The sequence below is a fragment of the Ailuropoda melanoleuca genome, chromosome 1 (assembly GCF_002007445.2).
Source record: "Ailuropoda melanoleuca isolate Jingjing chromosome 1, ASM200744v2, whole genome shotgun sequence".
Classification (NCBI taxonomy): domain Eukaryota; kingdom Metazoa; phylum Chordata; class Mammalia; order Carnivora; family Ursidae; genus Ailuropoda; species Ailuropoda melanoleuca.
In genome coordinates, this window is record NC_048218.1 from 6,712,233 (window position 1) to 6,735,353 (window position 23,121).

At 48.3% G+C, this 23,121-nt stretch overlaps 1 protein-coding gene across 5 annotated transcripts in view; it reads left to right on the forward strand.

Annotated features, from left to right (window-relative positions):
- Window positions 1-23,121, forward strand: part of ERG (ETS transcription factor ERG) — a 104,944-nt gene that overhangs the window by 45,225 nt on the left and 36,598 nt on the right. For all 5 annotated transcript variants that reach the window (XM_034655608.1, XM_034655609.1, XM_034655607.1 and 2 more), the window contains exons 2-3: window positions 4,617-4,834; window positions 20,595-20,746. In XM_034655608.1, the coding sequence (XP_034511499.1) occupies window positions 4,695-4,834; window positions 20,595-20,746 (292 nt within the window). In that variant the 5' untranslated portion in view covers window positions 4,617-4,694. The remainder of the gene's footprint in view (window positions 1-4,616; window positions 4,835-20,594; window positions 20,747-23,121) is intronic.

A 23,121-nucleotide genomic window follows, 5' to 3' on the forward strand; every position in this document is an offset into this window, starting at 1 on the left:
TGAGAAGCCCCGTGGAAGAGGCAGGCTCCTGATTTCAGATGACACGGGCTCACTGGATCGGACACTATGTTGTGACAGCGGGGACATCTTTAAGAATGTTTTCTAAAGCATGACCATCATGTTACTCAGCGTGCTTGTTCCATTTAGTTTTTCCACTTGTTTTTCCGAACTATTGGAGGCACACAACCCTTGAGGAAGCTGGAGATGGGTTTGGGAATCCAGTTCTGTGGACGTTGAGTTCTGGCTGTCTTCTGGGTTTTTGAAAACCATGGAAGGACCGTGTCCCTCTGTGGGCTTCACTTGGCTCCAGCCATGAAAGAGAGCTGCTCATTCTGGGACTCACTTCCACGTCAAGCCCAGATTTCAGGGAAATCCAAGTACTTTGGGTTCTCTGGATTACCAATATAGTACTTTTAACCATGGGGGATCACAAATTTGAAGCAAATAGGAGCCCAGACCCTGTTTTCTAATTCTTTTACTTGAAATATAGGAGCCTCTCACCAATACTCATCTGTTACAGCAAGGAAACCATCTGCTTCAGGATCCCGGACATCTTTGGCCGAAAATGTCAGCGCCTTTACAAAGTACATTCGACTTCTTATTACTATCTTTTTAATCTCGGCATTTGGATCCTTCGCTGTACCCACATGTAGTTCCTTGAAAATAAATCAGATTTTAGTCTCACACTATGAAATATCATCTAGTTGAGAACTCCCCCACTTTCTGGAACTGTCTGTCAACGGTTGTCCCATGACCAAGATCCAAAGGAATGGACCTTGTATGTTATTGATGTATTCAGTATTCATATGAAATAATGAACACTCGAGTACTAACATAGCAGCACCCTTAGTTTGGGGGCAATTTGCTTAGAATTTATGTGTGTCTCACAAGTTCATAAAAAATGACATTGGTAGTCTGCCACTTGCCACATCGGACTATCCCAACTTTCCAGGAGCTACAGAGAAAACACCCCCACACACTAGCACACACCAATCTAAAGTTCAGGTCTTTTTATAGTAACACAGAGGCAGGCATATTAAATTATGATGCCATGGTTCTGCCAGGTTTTGACTTTTTTTTTGAGTTCTCTGTTATAAAGCAACCCAAAGCAGTTTCCCCAGCCCTGCGCCTGGCCGAAGGTTCTGAGAGCCTAACCTATACATGTTAACTAAGGCATCTGCCGACACCTTGGCAGGTAGGCAGGTAGGTAGGTGAGATGGCCACGGACAAGGAGGGAAGCCAGGTGGCAGGCTGGGAAGCAGGGACAGCGTCAAGGCCAGAAGTCCCTTGCCGAGCTGGAGTTGAGGGATTCATGTGTTCCTGGTTACCAGCCTGTGTTCAGAGCTCCGTTCTGGTTTTAATCCTACTGGGCAGAGCCTCTCCCGCTTTGAAGTCCCAGAGCTGCCGGGGGCGGGAGAATCCTATGCAATAGCCTTTGTCATTCATATCGACCCAAAGGGATGATGAAGCCCGCGCGTCTCATAATATAGCTAAGTCTAATGGATGGACAGATGCTGCTGGTCTGTGGTGTCTGCTGCTTGTTTTCTTAGGAAGAGCAGCAGTTAATTCTAGTGATTATCCTGCAGAAGTAGGTCTCCGAAAATCACCCTTCGGCTTCTTGTTACTCCCCGCATTGTTAAAATGGGCTACATGGGCGTGCATGCGTGTGTGTGTGTGTGTGTGTGTGTGTGTGTGAGAGAGAGAGAGAGAGAGAGAGAGAGAATGAAAGAGAGAGAGATTGATTTTGTGTGCTTCCTTTTCCTGACCTGTAATTTAATTCTAGGTGCTCGGCACTCTTGGGTTAGTTATAATCACTTTGGGGCATGCTTATTATTATTTTTTTTATTGCTCTATCTTTCCAAAATGTGGATTACATTTTACTCTTCTTGAGATGTTTCTCCCGCACTCTGTGGGCTCTTTCTCCTCTAGCGAACAAAAGCAACCTTTGATATTCTGAATCACACCGCCTTTCTCATTTTTTATGCAAGGTTAACTTTGAGGAGAATTTTAAGCTATGAAGAAAAGATGTGTGTCTCCCTTATCTTTAGCTTTGTAAGTTTTTTTTTTCCCTAAATCGATCTCAATTAACTTTGATTTCTTTCTTTAGAAAACCATGTGCTGAAATAATGCTTTGCCAGATGTGAGAATGGGTTCCTCCCCCTCCAAACACACACTGGAGCCTTGTCGTAGTTCTAGGACTTCGGTCTACTTTTAAAAACCTTATGCTCCATTGATTTGGTCACTGGAAGGGTTTGCAAGAATACCCTGCTTTATCTTGGAGGTCTACTACTGTTTTGACATGGTGACTCTTTCTGTTGCAAAAATCTTTTTCGTTTTCACTTGTTAATTTAAAACTGGGGCTGTCCCTTACAGCTCACCTGTTTCTGCCAAGTTCTGAGATCAATCGCCCATTTATTCATGTTTTTCTTCACAGGGAGGTGACCCGAACATGACGTAGTGTATTATCCCCCTCGGAGCCAGGGTGGGAGTCTGCGGGACCAGGCGGGGGTGGGGGTGGGGGTGGGGGGCGGCCGTCAGCCTGTCTCCCGTTTTGAGCGTGCGAAACCTTTCCGTCTGGCGCTGCTAGGGGCAGGGAGACTCTGCTTTGCAAACAGTACATAAGAAGCTTTGGTGTATGTCTTTATCAAAGAGCACTCCTGCACCAAGTCTGTGCAGTGACACAATTTTGCTTTCACGCCCAGGTCTGGAAGTTTAGATTCCTGAGATTCCTTCCCTCCCCTTGTGACCGCTGGAGAGAGCCACATCTTTAAGTTGCCCTGACGCCTCCCGTGCCCCTCGCTACACACTGAGCTCCGGGGCTGCTGCCTCGTGTTGTTGCTGTCGGCGGGGGCTGTGTTTGGTTTTGCTTTGTATTCAAAGATGCCTTAGTTTTGCGGGGTTTTTTTCCTTCCTAGTGTCTGATCCTGGCTGCCTGGCTGGCACAACCTGTCCTTTTGCGTTACCGGTTTGACTGCCATCTTACTCTTGCCCCAAGGGTCACATGCAGTGATTTGAGGGATTTTAAGCAGTTGGGGGTGGCGGCGTGTTACATATACACGGGCACCTGGCCATGCTCTGGGGGCCGGAGCACTGTCCTTGTGGCTCTTTCTACTCGCTGGTTCCTAGCGCAGTGCGTCTGGCCATAAAGTTCATGTGCTTGTAACGTTAGTCCTTGGGTAGGTGAGGGGTCGGGTGGCAGAGTGCACACTGGGTTTGGAGGGATGCTTCGTGAATTTGCATGGGTTTCCTAAAGATCCTGCTACTTTGGGTAAGGAGAAGGGAGGTCTGTATCTTAGAAAGGCTGCTTCCCAAGGCTCTGTGACTAACAGGGAGCGTCCTTATCTATTTAAATATCAACTTGAAGAAGAAGAAGGGAGTGCTAATGTAACAATATCTCAAACCAATAAATGTAAGAAAGGCATCTTTGTAGCCCGAGGGAGTGGATGATAAAACACCAGTCTGACGTGTCCCTAATTCCACAGCTCACTTCAGGGTGAGTTCTGGACCTTTCTGGATCTCACATTTTCTCATTTGGGAGTGAGAACTGAAGTTCTCCGCAGTCCCCCCAGTATCACAATTTCCTTTTTTTTTTTTTAAGTATGACCTGGGCAACATTTTCTTCTCAGGGGTTGGTTGGTAGCCACACTGAGGATGGCAAAGGGCTCAAATAAAAATGAGCTATCACACGTATTTTTTTTTCTATGATAGAAACCAAAATTGGATCATCTCATAGTTCTTTTGCTACACTGGTATATCATTCAAGTCGCTGAAATTTCCAAATCTTATTTGCTTTTGCTGATTTGGCCGTAGAATTTATAAGTGTAGCCATAGGCTAACCGCTTGTGGGACTTCGAGCCCCAGAAGAATTAATGATCCAACATAAGGAATCTCTGTTTTCTTTCCACCAAATCATGCAAAGGACCAAAGATATGAACAGCAAATAAAGGAGAAAAAGAGCTAGTCAGTGGTCCAGATATTTTAAACATCCTGGTATTTGGAGGCATCTGGATAATTCACGGTTTTTTTTTTTTCTGGTTCATTTATCATCCAGATGTTTGCCATCATGGAAGCACCCCTCAAAACTCTATTTCAGCTAATAACTTCGAAGTGGAAAAAACTCGTATCTTTGTACGTTTGTCCTCCGGGGCTCCATGTCCCCTTACTCTTCTAAGACTGTCTTCTTTAAAATCTCCTGGGAACGTGGCGGTTTTGCCGTCCCATTTCTTTTTTTAATCTCCGTGGCCATTCTGTACCTTGTCTGCTTGAATTATAGATTGCATTTGTCAAATAATGACACATGCAATTGGATGTCTTCTAAGACCTTTGAAATTCCACTTCCTTGAGTTGAGATTAAAGTGGGTATTATCTGCACGGCTGCAGTCAAGCCGGGGATGCTCGGAGACTTGCAGGAAAGTTTTTGTGGGCTGGCCGGTTCCAACTGCTAGAGTCTGGAGGGAAGAAAACCAGCTACTTTTTTCTTCTCAGACGTAGACATGGATACCATGAAGGTTCCGTCAATTGTGGTCCCCAGTTAGAAATGACTCTAAAGTCAGCAGCTCTTTGAAACATGACCGTCCTTCGGCGTGTCCTGAATGTGTGTTTCTTTGGGCATTCAGGAAGCGTTATCGGTTGTGAGCGAGGACCAGTCATTGTTTGAGTGTGCCTACGGGACGCCACACCTGGCTAAGACGGACATGACCGCGTCCTCCTCCGGCGACTATGGACAGACATCCAAGATGAGCCCACGCGTCCCTCAGCAGGACTGGCTGTCTCAACCCCCAGCCAGGGTCACCATCAAGATGGAATGTAACCCTAACCAGGTGAACGGCTCCAGGTAAGGAGACCCCTGCCTCCTTTTCTCCTGGACTTCTGGTTTTCCTGTCCCTTGAGAAGGCAAAGTGGAAATTAGTCACACTCCTCCAAAGATTCTTTCAGAAAGCAAGGCCATGGAACGGTAACATCGGGCACTGCTGAGAAAATGTGTTCTGCAGTGGTTTGCATTGAGGATAGAGGTTGTAAAACTGGTAGTATATTTACCAAGAACTCTCTTTGAAGACGTGGTGTTCAATTCTATTTCCCAGGCACGAGGGCTCTGTGGGAGGGGGGCCGTGCCCACATATGGCAGAATTCATCTCTGAGGTTTTTATTGCCTGGAAAATAATGCTGTCTTATGTTTTTATGGAGGGAGAGTGTCAGCTAGTGGCCAAGCAGTGCAGCATATGTCCAGGTCATATGACGTGGCGAACGGGTCTGTCTACTTCATATGGCCTCCACCCCCACCCCTCCCTCCTCTGTCCCCTTCTCTTCATACACACTGTTTCTTCTCATCTTTACTTATACTTAAAACCCAGCTCTGATGGCCTGTATAAGTATTAACTTTCCCGAGTTTGTCATGATAATGCTGCTGTCACACAGAATGTATTATCAAATGCAGAACAGCCCCTGACACTCAAAAGCATTTCATCAGCTGTGGGTTTGAAAAGTAAAGTTGATTTTATTTTATTTATTTATTTTTAAAGATTTTATTTATTTATTTGACAGAGAGAGAGAGAGAGAGAGAGAGAGACAGCCAGCGAGAGAGGGAACACAAGCAGAGGAGCGGGAGAGGAAGAAGCAGGCTCCCAGCAGAGCAGGGAGCCCGATGCGGGGCTCGATCCCAGGACCCTGGGATCACGCCCCAAGTCGAAGGCAGATGCTTAACTACTGAGCCACCCAGGGGCCCCTGTAAAGTTGATTTTAATGATGATATAATACCCCAGATATATTCACAAAGAATTTAAAATCTCAGGACAAAGAAAGGACAATTTCTTTCTTCTCCTTTTTTTTTTTAAAGATGTATTTATTCATTTTAGATAGAGAAAAGGTGAGCAGGGGAAGAGGCAGGAATCGAGGGAGAGAGAGAATCTCAAGTAGACTTCCCCTGAGCACAGAGCCCAAGGTGGGGCTCGACCCCAGGACCCTGAGATCATGACCTGAGCTGAAATCAAGAGTCGGATGTGTAACCAGCTGAGCCATCCAGGCGCCCCAGGATAATGTCTCTTTAACGTTGCACAATCTGACGTGGAGTAATAAGAAGAGCTCACACTTGCTAGTGTTGTAGCACGTACAAAGCCCTTTTATATCCAGCAAGCTGTCGGTCCTCCAAGGAGCCCTGTGAGGAAGGCTCATCCCCATTCGATGGAAGAGGAAAGTGAGTCTCGGGCATTTTCTGGCTAAGTCAAGATCATAGTTTAAAACACCTGGATTCAAACCAGGGGTGTTTGACTCCACACCCAGTGCATTTTCCACTCTGTTGCAAGTATAATAAGCCCTTTTTGCTACCTATATATCTAATGCTAAATGCACTTTTTATAATTGTTATGTTTTATAAGCGCTGGAAACTATTGCGTCAACTTGTAGTGGATGAAGGTGCCAAGTCACAGTCCCTTAGCGGGAAGGTTGAGGTGAGGCTGACGTGCCAAACAGGGAGACGGCAGATGTCAGAGATTTCCCCGGCTCCGAGAAGTCCATGCCCTCGGTGCTTCTGGCTGCTTCTGGAAAATGGGAACGGTGACTCTGGTGTTGAATCTTGCTACGATGCCGGTCCTTTAAAGCAATTCAATCCAAGGCAGGCCCAGCAAGGCAGTAATTCCTAGAGTCCCAAGAGGGCAGAAGGACCTTGGTAGAAAATGCCGTCAGAGGGTCCAGGATAGCCGAGTCCTGGCCCATTGATGGTTGCATGTCCCTATTTCACAGGTAACCTTATCTATCCAATAGAATGTTTCCACGGCTCGTTAACTGGTCGTCATGCTGTGAGCACTGAGAGTACTTAGCACTTCTTCCAAGGCTAGCTGCAGGGAATACATCAGCGTGTGTGTGTGTGTGTGTGTGTGTGTGTGTGTGTGTGTGTGTGTTTGTGTGTGTTAGAGAGACCTTGCGTGTGGGAGACAGTGAGAGAGAACACTTCGGACAAAGGCGCTGAGGTGATTTGCAGGCGGCCATGAGCAGAGCGACCCGTGTCCTGGCCCTTGTTTCCAGAGCCTGGCCTTCAACCAGCTCTAGGAATTGCCAGCCTGGATTTAGCAGCCTCAGAAGGAGACCCAGCGAGGATGTGAGTGAGGATGGTGTCACAGAAACAAAACTTTCTCTTGTTCCCGCTGTGCTCTCCCTGAATTTAACAGGCTTGTAAATAGGAGAAGCCTGCTGTCTTGCAGGAGACGTGGATGCCATTTCCTTCCAGGTGGGCTTGTGCTTCCCGTCAGTAGCCAGTGCACTTACTGCCTGGCTGGGGCCGTGGGCCAGCCTTCCCAGCCTGAGGAGGCCCCACAGGGATTCGGGATGGGAACACCGAGCCTGGCCAAGGCGCTGGGCCCCCAAGAAGGACAGGGCTCCCAGGAAGCTTCTCCCACATTCCTCAGCCTGGCTGATGGGGGCAGGCCCTTTGGCGGCTCCTCTCAGGTGTAAAGGTGGGTCCCTTTTCTGGAAAATGCAATTGTTTTTGGAGGAACTGATCAGTTTTCTTGTGATGGAACAATGGAAACCTTACTACCTTCCTCTCTCAGGCCCTCACAAAATTCTAGGATTGCTCCGAATGTTCCCATCACAGGAGTTTTAAAGGCAGGTCCAGTCTTATAATCCTTGTCTTCCTCTCCGATCCATGGTGGTAGGTTTGGCAGGTGCCGTCGGTGAGGAGAACGCGGCTGACTCCATCTACCTTTGATCAAGGGCCATATGCTTCCTTGATGGAAAGTGGCAGGCCGGGTGTGAAATGGGGGGGGAGGGGCTTCAGGAGCTCCGAGGATTTGTGGAGTTGAGCTCTGACGCAGATGTCAGCTGGTCACCAAGTGTCTTCGTTACCCACCCCCAAGAGAGAGGAGGGTGACATGCGTTGATCCTTTCTGTAGTAGACACTGATACAGCGCTCCTGCTAACCCTTGCCCACGCTCAGCTGTCTGCTGGAGTTGTGTGGGGCCGGCCTGGCGTGTCCATTGAGTTCTCCAGAGAAACCACAGATAGGCTAGACGCTTGTTTCAAGGAATTGGCTCTTGCAGTTGTGTGGGCTGTCAAGTCTGAGACCTGCAGGGCAGGCTGGCAGGCTGCAACCTCAGGCTGGAGTGGATACTGCCTTAGGGAGAGCTCAGTGTTTCCTCTTTAGACCGTCAACGGATTAGATGAGGCCCACCCACAGTATTAAGGATGATTGACTTTATTTAATGTCAATGCATGATAGGTGTTAACAGCATCTGTGCAACATCTTCACAGCAACACCCTGATTAGTGTTGGGTTAAGTCACTGGGTGTGATGCCTTGGCCAGATGGACACAGGAAACTTGGCCACACCTGGTGCTCCCAGACCCTGTGCTGGTCAGTGGTTGGTGGAGCCATTCCTTTCCGACCTCTGAACCAAAGGCCCTATGGGGTGGCCGGTTCCTTGTCACTAAGCAGCTCCGCCTGGCTGGATGGGAAATGGTAGAGTGGTGGGACATCAGATCCATAGTTCACTGGGACCTAGCAGAGTACTGAGAGGCGGGTGGCCAGGCAGAGTCTGTTCTTCAGAGCACAACAGGCTGCCTGAAGGGGCATGGGGGAAGGGGACACTCAAAATCCACCAGCGTAGCTATGGCTTATTTCATCTAGAGGCCCCAGCAGATAGAAGACGGCTGTGGATCAGACCTGCAGGGTTTGCTGACTCACTGCGTGATACTTGCACATGTCCGTTCCAGCTCCAGACAAGAGGCCCTGGACCTGTGTTCGCTCTGCTTTCCTTCTGGAGACCTTGGTTGGGCACCTGGCGGTACCAGCCCTACCTGAGGTGTCGGGCTCAGAGGCAGAGTCGTGGAGACAGGGGTCCTGCCCTGCAGATTTCGTGGCGGAGACACTGTGGAGGAGGGCATGGGCACCGGGGACCATGGTGCAGCTCCTGAACTCCCAACATCTTTCCAGAGACCCCGGCCGCCTCCCCACCAGCCCCCCTGACGCAGAAGCCTCGGGCTAGTTGGGCCAGGGAGTTAGGGACAGAAGCAAGAAAAGAAGTATCCCTCCTGGCCCCCAACTCAGCAACCTCCTCTGGTTACTGCTGTGAGCTTTTGTGTGGTGGACTTTTATGTGGCGTACGCGCCTCTTGAAGTCAAGGTCAAGGGGAATTTACCTAAGTCAAAAACTGGACTTTGGCTGCAACATGTGAGCTGTTCCCTTTGCAGCCCCCCATTGCTCTTCCACAAAGACCCCCCCCCCCCCCCCGCCCAGGACAGGAGCACTCTGTAGCTTGGGTCTTGCCTGAATCTGACCCAGCTCCTTCTTGCATAGAATACCACCCTTGGGATGGTCCTGTCTGCCCCAATCCATCGGTTACCCACAGGAGGAAAAGACCAAGTGCTTTGGGAGGAGGGAGGATGGAATTCTACAAAACCTCAGCCCTTATGTGCTCACAAGCTCCTGAAATGAAATCCAAGTGGTGAAATGAGATCTGTTGCCGTTGTAATAGCGCTCTATAAAAAATAATACAAGGAAAACAGAAGAGAAGGGAACCACCGCTTTGTGAGCCAACAGAGAAGCCGTTGTGGGTTTGGCTTGGCTGCAGCTATATCAGAGGGCACGGTTCTCGCAGACACGAATCTCACGGCACGCTGTGTAGACACAGGACATCATTTCTTAGCCTCAGGAGTCCATGACCACGACCACCCTGCCTTCCCCCTTTCTTCACTCCAGCCTGACACTCGAGAAACCCCCAAGTGTTCACATAGCAGAGAAGAGTCCGTGCACAGTCAAGGGTCCCTGGGGGGGAGGGGGTTGCTGCTGGCCCAGCCTCTAAGCGAGCCCCCTGCTGATGGCCTTAATTTGCTGTGATGTTGCTAAGCTGAAGCCACTAGAGACAGGCAAGATAGGCCAAGAAATCACACACACACACACACACACGCATGCACATGCACACGTGTCCAGAACAAAATTGCCCCATGAGCAGGCAGGCAGTACGTGGGCAGAGCAGCTGTTCTATGGCATCTACGGATCTCTGACTCCGAGGGTCAGCCGGGTCTCAGGCGTGTTGCGTTGGACATCTCTTACATCCTTCCACAGGCGAGGAAAATCCCACGTAGGCCCACCTGGAATCTCATCGTGGCTGGAACATACTGGATTTGTGTGCTGTGCTGTGAATCCTGCCCCAGCCCCACCCCCAAACCACCTGGGGTCCTTAACTTCTCACTTGAGTCAGTTGGGTGCAGGTTCCCTGGTGCAGTGAGTCTCGAAGTCAAGCCCCAAGATGAGTAGCATCAGCCCCAGCGGGAGCTGTTAGACAAATTCTCGGGCCCGCCCCGTACCTGCTGAATCAGGCAAGACTCTGGGATGGAGCCCCGCACTCTGTGTTTGATGAGCCTCTGGGGGTTCCCATGCTCACTGGTCTGAGAACCACTGCTCTGGTGCAGGATCCAGGGAGGTGAAAAACGAGTGGCCTGCAGAGTGAAGGGTCTGGAAGAATACAACGTGTGGAGTTGGTCTGTTCCCTGGAGGTCTGTCTGCCTGAGACGAGGAGCGCCTCCAGGCCTGGGCTCCTCTCCACTCCCTCAGGCCGCTTCCTTTAGCCACACGGCTCTCCTGTGTTGGCAGGGACAGTGGGGTTTCCTCCACGGGACAGATGAGCTAACCGTTCTGTCTCAGAGGCGTCACCTCCAAACCCTGACCATTTTGATTTCTTGCAGATAGTTCACACTCACAAACCACTGACTTGCCTCTGAATTTATTTGAATTTATTACAGCGGGTCACTTTACCTGGACTCACCCTCACATTACGTTCGTGAGATGTCTCTAAACAAAACCACATGTTAAAAATTGTAAGCGTGATGAAGAGACTTGCCATCCAAGCGTATCGGTGGCTCTGAGGAAATACTCGCTGGGGGGACATTAAAAATAAAAAAGGTCTCAGTGTTAGGATGGGGATGGTTCTTGGACCCCGCATGTCATTTATGTCGAGCTGTGCCCAGCAACCGCCTACAGAACGGAAACTCGGCTGAAGGTCTTTTCATGCCACGTTCCCTCATTTGACGTGCAACACTCGGTATTTGATACTTGAAAGTGCTTTGCTGGGACTGCTCTCTCTCCATGCCTGTCAACTTGACTCGTTGAGATTTGACTTAATGTGTATTTTCCTACACTTCCTGTAAGGCTTCATGTATTATGGCAGGACAGTGACATCCACAGCGACGAACACATTTGCTCCTTTCTGCCTCCGGGGTCTGAATCAGATTGGCATACGAGATGCCTCCTCATTAAGGTCGGCCATCTTCCAAGGTGTGGGTGGCACAGTGTTGGAGACTTGCAAGCTAATGAATTTTCCGGACGGCGATAGTGAGGTCAGTTGGTAATAGCTTGTCCTGCTCGTAAGGGGCCTTGAGTCTGTACAGATGTCAGTTCGTGGGGCTGCAAAAATGAGACACGGACCGAGAGAGCCTCACTCAGGGAAAGGTCAGGAGGGAGACAGGCTCTGCTGTTGCTTCTCTGTCTGGAGCAGACCTTTCCTCATGCCCTTTCTTCAGCAGCCACTCATTACTCTCTTTGCCATCTCTTGGGATGTCAAGTGGATGGGCGCCATTTTGCAGGGGAAGAGAGCCTAGGAGTCCTGCTCCCCATTATGATGCACAGGAATCCCATCGGGTCACTGTGCGTATTGGCAGAGGCACAGGGGGACTGCTTTGGCATTTTCTATCTTGAAAGTGAAATCATTTTGGTTAACGAGAATTTACATAGCCTGTTATGAAAATAAAAAAACTGAAGCACCTTGGTGGCTATTGGGCTTAATTCTTTCCTCTCTGAGAAATGAAAGTGTTTCAAGCAAAAAACAAAAACAAAAAAGACAACTCCCAAGGTAGAAAATATGCCACATCTTATCCTGAGCGTGTAACTGTTTATAGAGATCCTGTTCTATAGACTATTTCCAAATGATGAATCCCAAAAGGATGCAGCTCTCCCCACATTTCAAGATCTCGCTGATATCCGTTCTCAGCTGTAGAAAGAAAAACTTCAATAATGAAACCCAGGGAAACTTCAAACCCCTTTCAGGCACAAAGAACTAACTGTTGGGGAGTTGGTCGTGACTTTTTAATTAACTGAGTCTTCAGCTGCTCTGGAGAAGGGGAAGGGGACCGGACTGGAGGGAAGAGGCTGGGATTCCAGGTGTAAGACAGCATATTTAGTAAGGGTAAAAATAACACGCAGCTGCAAAGACAAACATCTACAGTTTCAGTGTGAGCGGGGAGCCCTCCATGAATCACTGCCGAGCTCCACCCGCTACTCAGGCCAGGGGTCTGAAGCAGCTTTTCCACTGCCTCTGATTCAGAAATAAAACAGACCCACAAATTACCCCGGCGCTCTCCAGACAATCCCCTCCTTGTCTGGGGTCCTGAAAATACCTTTTGTGGTGACTTACCTCAATTCACGCTATGAAACTCGATTAGGAGTTTGTTCGGTCGATTAGGACTAAGTATGTGCTTTGAGGGTTCTTAGGAAGAAAACCACCTGAGAAGGGTTTTTTGGTATTCGGGTTTGAGACAGGCCCGGAAGGCATGCCCGGGCCAGCCTCCCACGGAGGGCCCTCTCTCGGAACTGACCTCTTTGGGCTTTTAGGGCAGAGCTGCCAAAGAAAACCTTTGTATTTCTCTCACGTAGCTTCATCACCCAATAAACTGAAGAGAACATTCGGGAAGATAGTGACATTCTAGTAAACAGTGACGAGCTAAAGACTGCATGGGAGTAACGTTAGCCTGCTTACCCACGTAAGAGTCGGGGTGATAGAGAACGTGGTCTTGGAGGGCAAGAGTAGGTGGAGTCAGGGAGCGGGGCCTTCTTCACTCAAAATGCAGACTTCAGGAGAACAGGGACATGTGCGAATCCCTAGCGCCTGGGACAGGGCCTGGCAGAGAGCCTTGCTCCATAAATACTGGTTAAAGGGGTGACTGAACTGAGAAGACCCAGGGCCAGGGGAGAATCTAGGGAGTGTGGGTTTATCCAAAGGCACTATGGCCCCATGAAGGGCTCAGGTTGCACGTAGCCAGCATGGATTTGTGTTTGGGGAAGATCGATCTGGAAGTAAAGCATGTGGCAGAGAGCAAGGCAGTGGACAGCTGTCCTTTAAGGGCAAGAGGAATTCAGGGATAAGAAGAAGAATGGGTCTGGAAAAAGTAGGTAGATTTTCAAGAGGATTGTGGGTTTGTTTCCACCCACTTCTAGAAGAAGTGTACTGATGTTCCGAATTTGATTTTGACTTGCCCTGGACTTTCTCTAAGGCCCTAGCACCTCGGCTAACTGTTGTGAAGTGACAGTGAATCACAGATTTAATGTGGCTAGTGAGCTCAGGGTTGTTGCCCGGGGCTGTTCGGCGACATTCTTGGATAAATGAGGTCCATTCACACAGCACAGACAACAGCGCAGGGCTGAGGCTCCATTCTTGTCAAGCTAATGGCCGCGTCTGTGCCGTTCACTGCAGGCTCTTTCCATGATGGAATCTCCCTGCTGTAAGTAGTCTCTGATGTGAGAAAACCAGTGTCAGATGCCAAGTTCATTTTGTTTTTCAAAAACAAAGCCCCAACTTTAATTTCTCAGGACATTTTCACAGGTGCGTTACCCCTTTTAAAAATAAGGAATTATGTATAGCAACAGCTAAATGAAGCTTTTGTCCCCACCTGTGTTCCACTTGATCTTAAAACCTTAGACTATTTTCCCGATGGTCCAGCTTCTGTCCTGGTCCTCAGTTCTTGGGCCCTCGTTCTGGATCAGTTTCATTCCTGCCGTGCCTCTTAGCGTGGGGACCTCTCACTGGATTTCCTCCCATGCTTTCTGGTGTAAGCCCATCATCTCTCTCAAGAGTGCACTGTGCCGAGTCTTGTGGGGGGAGCATTGGATATTCAACTGGAAACTGAGATGATCGACCTTTTTCTTAAAAAAAACTAGACTAATCAAAATTCATACGTATGTCCACATCAACACGCCGTCTTTGGCTTCTTCCTGGAGGCCTTGCTTTTGTCTGCACATGGCTCTCCCGCTCAGCTCACATCTGCTAATCTTTCCATGACTGCCTTTGGGGCCACTCCCAGGATATCTTTCTGAAAATACCCAACAGTAATGAAACGGAGTTTTCTGAGGGTCCATTCAGTTGTGTTTCACGTCCATGAGAGTGACTCATGTGGACTTACCAGGTGAGGTCCTAGAGTGTGGTGGCCAAGTACTTGGACACAAGACCCCAACAGCCCAGGTTCAAATCCAGAAAGGTCTGTAAATATTTGTTTGCCCACAATACATTAGTCACTCTCAGAGACCTATTTGAGTTTAAAACACGACATAGGAGATTGTGGAAACTAGAATAGACAGCATTCCATTTCTCAGGATCTTTTTGCCTTTCCATTATTTCCATCACTCTTGATATCCCTTCCCCGATCTCCTAGGTTGGCCAGTTCTTTCCAGAGCGTCAAGAAATCCCAAGTATGGAGGACTAGCTAAGCCTGCGTTGTCTCTTGATTTCTGTAGCCGGAGCAGCTGAGTTCTATGTGCTTGGAGCGCCCTGTTTTGTCACCAGCCCCCTGGCGCTGTGTGGAATGCTTTGGATCTGTGATCAGATACTGGGAAGGATACTGTTTACTGAGTCACCCACTTCTCTTCAGGAGAAGCCATGAAAGAAACTTCTGCTTCTGCTGAGTAATTGGTTCACCTTTATGTTTTTGACACCATGAACTGTAACAGGATACACTTCCTTCTTTGCTTTGGCTAGTAGGAAGCTCAGAGATAAATTGGTGTCCTACCACTAGCAGCTGTAAAGAGTAAAGCAACCCAATGTGCTAATATTATGTCATGATTAATTACTTTTCTGCCTTATATTCCATTTGCTTCCATTCATTTGTTTATTCATGTTATCATTTGTCTTGTATGCATTTTTATACCTGTCTTGTATCGTGTCATCTTATATGCAAGCTTATAAACTACACGTAGTTTGAAATGATGGAATCTCCTTTTTAGAAAAATGTTCACATAAACTAAACATCTGTTAGTCTAAGTAGCTTCTGGAGAGTCATGTCTGGGAGCTTGGGAAGGGAGCTTCTTCCAGCCCCTTGATTCTGAAACTCTATGAGAACCCAGTGGGATCTGGGGACATGTCTGATTTCTCATCTGAATTTAAATTTAGTGCTGTTGCCAACGTATTTGATATTCTTTGCCATGTCCCTTCACAGTTAATTTGAAATATTAGTATGTCATTAGAGTAAGTGCTCATTATCTCAATTCACATGAACTTTATTCTCCAAATGCTCTTTACGAGTAGTTCGTTCTTTGAGGCTCAGTAAGTCAACTTAATTGGGCGTGTGTCTCCAGTTATCTGAGGAAGGGCACCAATGCCCCATCTTTTTCATCACGAAGGTAGAAAGGGCTTTCTGCACTATGTCTGTATTTTCTGGTGTGACCACAATTACACCCACATGCCAGGGAGACCCGTGAGGTTGCTGCTGAAACTAACCTCTTAAAGCTGTGTGGCCCCAAGGGGGCGGTGGGGGAGTTGGGAAGTGATATGGCGCCCCAGCTGTTGTCCGGTGCCTTCGGAAAATTCTTCCCTTTGCACCAGCCTTCCCCTCCCAGGGCGACCTTGGCTCAATGTGGGATTTCTCCTGCTGTGACAGAAGGGAGCTGTCCTCCCAGCTCCTGTTCCCTCTCACTGATGCCACACTCTCTGTGGGATTGTCAAGACTGGTGGTTTTCGGGTTACAAATAAAACCCAGACCTGAAAATGTACATTTGAGAATGTGGTTAAGACACAGTAATGCTTTAAAAATATATATATTTATTTATTTGAGAGAGAGAGAGAGAGAGAGTGAGAGAGAAGGAGCACAAGCAGGAGGAGGGGCAGAGGGGGAAGCAGACTCCCCGCTGAGTGGGGAACCCAACACGGGGCTTGATCCCAGGACCCTGAGATCATGACCAGAGCAGAACGCAGACGCTTAACTGACTGAGCCACCCAGGTGCCCCAAGACACAGTAATTCGCAATTTACTTTATTTTATTGTGGTAAGAACACTAAACATGAAGTCTACCCTTTCAACAAATTTTGAGTTGTACATTATTGGTGACCAAACACAGAATATTACAGAGCAGGTCTCGAGAGATGTTTCATCTCGCTTGACTGAAACTTGATGCTTGTGGGTTAGGAACTCCCCATGTCTCCTCTCCCTAAGCTCTTGGAAACCACTTCAAGTCCCTGGATTTGACCATGTTAGACACCTCATGTAAAGTGGAGTATTTGTCCGAAGTATTTGTTGTTCCGTGCCTGGCTTCTCTCACACAGCATCACGTCCTCAGTGTTCATGCACTGTCAGAGACTGCAAGCTTTCCTTCTTTTATTTTTTAAATTTTTTTATAATAATTTTTTATTATATTATGTTAGTCACCATTCAGTACATCCCTAGTTTTTGATGTAAAGTTCCATGATTCATTACTTACGTATAAGGAGACGAGCATTCCACTGTTGTATACACCACGTTTTCTTTGTCCACTCACCCATGGGGGTGGACAGTTAAGTTGTTTCCACACCTTGACCATCGTGACTAGTGCTGTAATGAACATAGGACGCTAATATCTCTTCGAGATTTGGATTTCCATTCTTTCGGATGAATATGCATAATGAGATCGCTGGGTCATATGGTTCCTTTTCTAAAGACTTTCAAGGAACCTCCATTCTTTGTTTCATTGCAGCTGCACCATTTTCCGCCCCGCCAACAGCGTGCAAGGGCTCCAATTTCTCTACGTTCTAGCCAACATTTATTATCTTTCGTTTTCTGTACCAGCCATCCTGACAGGTGTGGGGTGATCTCTCATTGTGATTTTGATTTGCATAATAACTTCTGTGTGCCCTGAAAAGAAAGAGTTGTTGAGAGAAATATCTTGAGTGATGCCTATTTACAATAAAGAAATTCATCCCCCAAACAATAAGACAGACATTTCATATTCACCAAATGATTATCCATTTAGCAAGCGTCTAATGAATTGCCTTAGATCTTTCACAGAAACCGCTGGAAAACACATATGCAAATACTAAGAATACAGTATTTCGAGGGAGGCTCTTTGCTGTGTGCATTTCAAAAGCAATGCGTTGAACGTCCAAATTCCTATTCCTATCACGGTGCAGTAGAGATCACGTGATCCTCTATCCGAGGCAGGGCTTGCTGCCCGTGGAATACCAAACTGTTCCTGGAAGTTTCTCCCTGCCCACTTGCAAACCTCAGAATGCACAGGGTCCGTGGAGTGGCAGTGCAGTAAATTTCCGCAATGTGGGGCTTTCCTTATCACAGCGGGGCCACGAGCTGAACGTGTATTTACTCGGAGACTTTTAAATAGACACTTGTCAGTTCTCTGAATCATGTTAAGACTTTTTTTCCCCTTAAATAAAGAGGTGTTTAAAGAGATGCCTCTGAAAAAAAATTTCTACTCCAGGAGCTGTCTCTACTGCTTACTTAGGTTTTTTTTTTTTTTTTTTTAGACGTGTCCTGGTTGGGCCCCTCACCTGCTGTGCCAGGTAATGAGCAGGCTTTGGGGCCACAGCCATGTTCTAGAGTAGGAATTGTGCACATGTGGCAACGCATGCCTTAACCAGAGTAACACGTGCTCAGGGAGGTCTCAATGCCTTTCTGAAATTAAGGCCTATTTTACCTTGTAAGGACAGCATCTCCCCTTTCCTTGGTGGAGGCTAGAAGTGTGGACAGTGGGTGAGCCTGTCCAGCTTCAAGTCTTTGTTTGGACCCCTCCTGGCTCTGGACCCCGAACAAGCCCCTTCTCTTTTGTGTACTCTGGGTGGGACAGGGCTGGGGTCGGTTTACATGTCCGAAAAATAGAGATGGTGCCCATGCCTGCTGCCCCAGGCTGTGGGAGGACCGATAATGGTTAGGCACTCAGGACAGGGCCCAGCCCTATATACACTCGTCTTGAGCTGTTAAAATTCCCAAGAGAATAAACAAGGAGAACTGACTGAGAAGTGAAAACAGCACACGTGGGGCCCGTGTGCCTTGATTACCTGCTTGAGTCCGGCTTGTAGGAGGCTGGTGCGGTGACCCTCTCCCTTCTTTGGGGCTGGAGTTCCCTTAGAGTTTTTACAAAAACTATTTGAAATGATCAAGAACATGGTTCCATTCTATCTTCTTCCGAAGCTAAAACAGAATATGATGTTCTGAAGGGGCAGCTTTTGAAAATCAGGTCTGAGGGGTTCATGTGGCTGTTGTTTTTTTTTTTTTATAATGAAATCTGGATGGGAAAGCTTACCTGTCTAGCTGGAGAAGAGCAGATTTAGGGTGCCTGGTATACAGCAGGCACTCAATTAAAGCAGTCTAAATGGAGGAGCGAATGAGTGAATCTACAGTGCTTACCTAGACTTTATCTTTGTAGCTGGAGTCACGCTCGTTTGCTGAGCGGCATCTAAAGCCTTTTCCCGAAGGAAACAAATCTTTTAGACACTGTCCTCTAGTCCCTAGTAACTCCTCTCCTTGAGGCAAATAGACCAAAACACTCACTCTCCACTCAACTGATGGAATTTTCCAAAGGGATAGGAAACTACGTCTCAAGTGAAGACATTCCATGTTGTGATATTAGGATGGGGCTTCTAGAGATAAGTGTTCGAAGCCAGGAAAAGAAGCATCAGCAGGAAATAATGCATGTGTAGGCAGCGGTGGAAATATAGAAAATCCGCACCATGGGAACTCAGACTGTTTTTGTTTTTAAATTTCCTTCATGTTAGCACAGCTGTGAGGATGCCATGAAACAGGACCACATCTTTCCAGGCCTGTGGTAGGGCCCTAGTCGTCTCACCCTGACCATGACCTTCCGCATCTTCAGCCCTGAGCTCCCTCCATCAGCACCAGGCATGGGTGCAAGTAATGCTGGGAAGAAACTTGGATTTTTTGGGGCTCTGAAGATGCCGAATGAACTCTTCCCAGGGCACTGCCCCTCGATCTGCCTTTCTGTCCTGATACCTGCCATGCCTTTGGCTCTTGAATGAACTTCTCCATCCCACCCCAGCCCTGTCCCACCCGGAGAATACCCTTTTGCCTCAGATGGTTTTGACCTTCTCAGACTCGAAGGTCAGGCCCACGGCAGGCCTGTAGCTCCATGATTCCACAAGTTGGCTGCAGAGCCCCGACTAGTGAGGTGTGGGGAAGATGAAGAAAAGCTCATTGGAGTGGAGCTCTCAACCTCCAGCCTTAGACACTGGGAGAGAAATCTGACATCCAGTGAGATTTAGAGATTTCCAAGAGCATGAAAATCCCATGTTGGGTCGAGCCTGAGAAGCAATTGCCAGAAATCCACCTTAGATGTAACCCCATTATCAAGATCCCTCAGCTACAGTGATCTTGAGTTAACGATCTGTGGGTTCACCTTCTAAAACGCATTGACATATTTTTCTGTTTCCTGGTTAAGCTGGATTTTCCACTTGGGGTTCCCTTATTAGATATTTCACCATATATTATAACCTTCAAATCTCACTAACTATATTTGCAGAAAGAAGGCAGGTTTGTCTTTATCCAAATGACCGTGGCTGCCTTAGTAACAGTAGGAGCCCTGTGAATGGTTACTGGGGTGTCAGCCGCTGACCCCTTTCTGCATCTGGTGAGCTGGCTGCACATCCCATCCCAGCCTCGGGCTGCTGAGGCCTCTCTCAGGCCTCTCCAGGGCACCACGCCTGCCTCCTTCTCTGCCTGGCCTGCCTGCCCCTCAGCTGGGGCCATGGTGAGCCTTCAAAGCTCCATATCAAAAGATCAGCTGTAGGGATTTGGAATTGGACACAAGGATTTCATTCTGAAGTGTGGAAGAGGAATGTCGTTGTAGGATACACCTGGCAGAGTGGCTTCCGAGCTGGTATGGCCTCTGAGCATCTGTGCACACAGCCTGTTTAGAGTCGCAGAGAGAGGACAATGGCAGGTCGCTGTTCCCTGCAAGTGTTTCTAAACAGCTGTCACCAGGGGAGTTTTGACATGACAGTTTCAGAAGGAGCTGGCTTAAGAAACAGAGCCAGGTGGCAGCTCCGCTTCCCCTGTGCCTGCCCCGTCCTTCGACTGAGCACGGGCACCGTATTAGTCCAGCTCCAGCTGCCGTAACAAAATACCACAGCCTGGGGGGCTTACCCAACAGGAATTTATGGATTTATTTCTCACAGGTCTGGAGGCTGGAAGTCCAAGACCAAGGTGCTGGCAGGGTTGGGGCCCGGGGAGAGCTCTCCCCTTGGGCTGTGGATGGTCACCTCCTCAGTGTATCCTCAGAGGAGACAGACAGAGGGAGTCCTCTGGTCTCTTCTATTTCTTGTAAGGGCACTAATCCCATCATGGGGGCCCTCACCCTCATGACCTCATGGGGACCCTGATCGCCTCCCAATGGCCCCACTTCCGAATGCCATTACATTGGGCGTCAGGGCTTCAAGAAAGGAGTTTTGAGGGGACACGGTCATTCAGCCCAGAGCAGATACTGTGTTTGCCCTTTGACACTTCTCTTTCCTCCTCAGCCTCCGCACCTTGCCCTTCCTTGGTTCCCTCTGGGTATCACAAGAAGACTGGAAGGCAGGCTTCTCAGTGGCAGCAATAATGGAAGGATTTATGTTCTTCCCCTTCAGGAACTCCCCGGATGAATGCAGCATGGCAAAAGGCGGGAAGATGGTGGGCAGTCCAGACACTGTGGGCATGAATTTTGGCAGCTACATGGAGGAGAAGCACATGCCACCCCCGAACATGACCACGAACGAACGCAGAGTCATCGTGCCAGCAGGTCAGATGCTCATAGTTCACTCTGCTCAGTCTGCAAACCACGCCTTCCCAGAGCACCATTCTGCTTTCTCTTCCTGCCTCTGGCTTCCGTCACCCTCACTGGTCTAGAGGAATTAATATACATGGAAGCCAGCAGGAGTCTGGCCATCTTTGGTGAAATGTCCACTGATTGTGTGTGAGAGACAGAGAGAGAATGGAAATCCATGAAAAGTGACCTCTCAAGGGAAGAATTGCCCTTTCTCTGAGATTATTTGGTGTTAGGTGTTTGTTTGGTTTTTTTTTTTTTTGATGAAGTGTTATGCATACTAGATGGTAGGCTTTTGAAAAATAATTCTTATCTGGCAAAATAAAAAGCTGGGAGCTGTGTATTACTTGTTCTCAAAGTCAAAAATTCCAGCTATCCCTGGCCTACAATACAGATTCCGAGAACCAGAGTAATTCTTTGCCACAAAAGTAATTCTAAACTCAAACCAAAGCAATAGCTCTGAATTTGAGGGAAATGCCAGGAACTTACTTGTTGAGCAAAACTGAAGGGAATAGGAGAGATGACTTATACACAGCTCCTCAGAGGAAACGTGCCACGTAAACCCAAAAATACCAGGGCCACAGTGACGACTTTGCGAGTCCTTAGTCAATGTCAGGGTTTTTGGTAAGCAGTTTGGAGACACCATCTCAGGAAATCTTGGGAAATAGGAATCCTTACCATGATTTCTCTGATGAGGAAAATGGAGCTCCCAGAAGTCAGCTAACTTTTCCTAGGGCCTGCATTTAATAAGAGACCAAGTTAGAGTTCAGATAGGTCTTCCTGCCTCTTTGTTCTCTTCCTGGAGGTGCTGGGTTCAGTCTCGGCTCCTGACACAGCTCCCACGGAATCCCCTCTGTCACTCTTTACATCCGGCTATCTGGTCGCCCTGTGGCTCTGCCTCGGGGGCCTGGGCTTACTGTCACTTCAGCCTGAAACCCTTGATTCCAGGTAGTTCTGTCCTTCAGCAGGGCTCAGTGCAAATATCTCCTCAGAGAGGCCTTTCCTGAGGGCCCCCCACCTAGACCCGTTCCCAACTCCACCCACGGACCTCAGCCCCACCTGCCTTTTTTGTCTTTACCGTGTTCACCCCCCGCCTGTCATTATATTGAACATTCACTGACTGTTTGCTTATTAGCTTCCTCCTTCCATGCAACCTCAACCCTCCAAAGGCCCAACCTCCGTGGCCAAGCACAGCGCCTGTCATGCAGTGGGTGCTCAAGGAACATTAACTGAGGGGAGAATGGTTGGAAGGGTACCTATGCATGGGTGAGGTTTGCACAAACTTGATTAAGCCTTGCTCCAGGGGTCACCTAAATTCATCTCTCTGAAGTGTGGTGGTGAACAGACCCCAATCCCCTCCATGGTGTGATTCCCATCCCCCTGCCCCTTAGCCTGTGTATGACCATGGGCTTCTGTCGCCTTCCACATAGACCTCAAAGCACAGAGGATGTCACTGAACTTCTGGCTTGGCTCCTGGACTGGGCTTCACCTCAGGATTGTCACTGGGTGGTGGGGGTGGCTTACATGAAGCCGAGTTGGTGTGGCTGATACGAAAGGCATTATCCTTTGGGGTCATCCCTCATCTTGAGAGACTTTTACTGGAGACAGCAAGGTGAAGTCTCGTGTGCCTGATGACAGGGACAGAACTGGTATGATGTTGATTGAAAGGCAGTTGACTTTTCTGTGGAAGCCCTGTATTTGATTTGATCACCGCAGCTGAGCTACTTACGGGAAACCCGTGACTCACTCCTGGGTCGTAGAACAGAAGGCGGTTCCTGCTGATGGGGAAAAATACAGAGATGCAAGTGTCCGAGGCACACATCCTGGATGTGTGGCACCTAAGAAAGGCTGAGAGCAGGGGTGTTCCTGGGGAGGAATGGAGGGCAGGGATGCTGTTGCCTCCGACGCTGTCTGGATATGAACAGGGTGAGGTAGGAACCCAAAGGGCGCCCACCCACACCTGTCTCTCCCTTAGCCTTGTTTCTTAAGAGTGTCATTTCTTCAGTTCAGGCAACACAAAGTTTTTCATTCTCTAAGATAGGAGAACCAATCTGAGGAGAGATTCTTGTCTTGGTTCTTCATAGAATCACAGACCCAGGAGGTAATGCGTGGTGCCACTCTCCCTGTTTACTGATGGGCTGATGTTTCTCTCGGGGGTCACTGTGCTTTGAAGTCATCGGTATCATTCGCCACAAGGACAGACTTGAGGCTTTCTACCTTAAGGAAAATGTTGAGAAAACAGGAGAGAGATTTATATGGGGAAGAGGCAAAGAACCAATTTAATGGAGTCAGAGTGTCTGCCATTCCTGATACTGTATAGTAGGTGCTCATTAAATGTTGGTCAGCTGGGT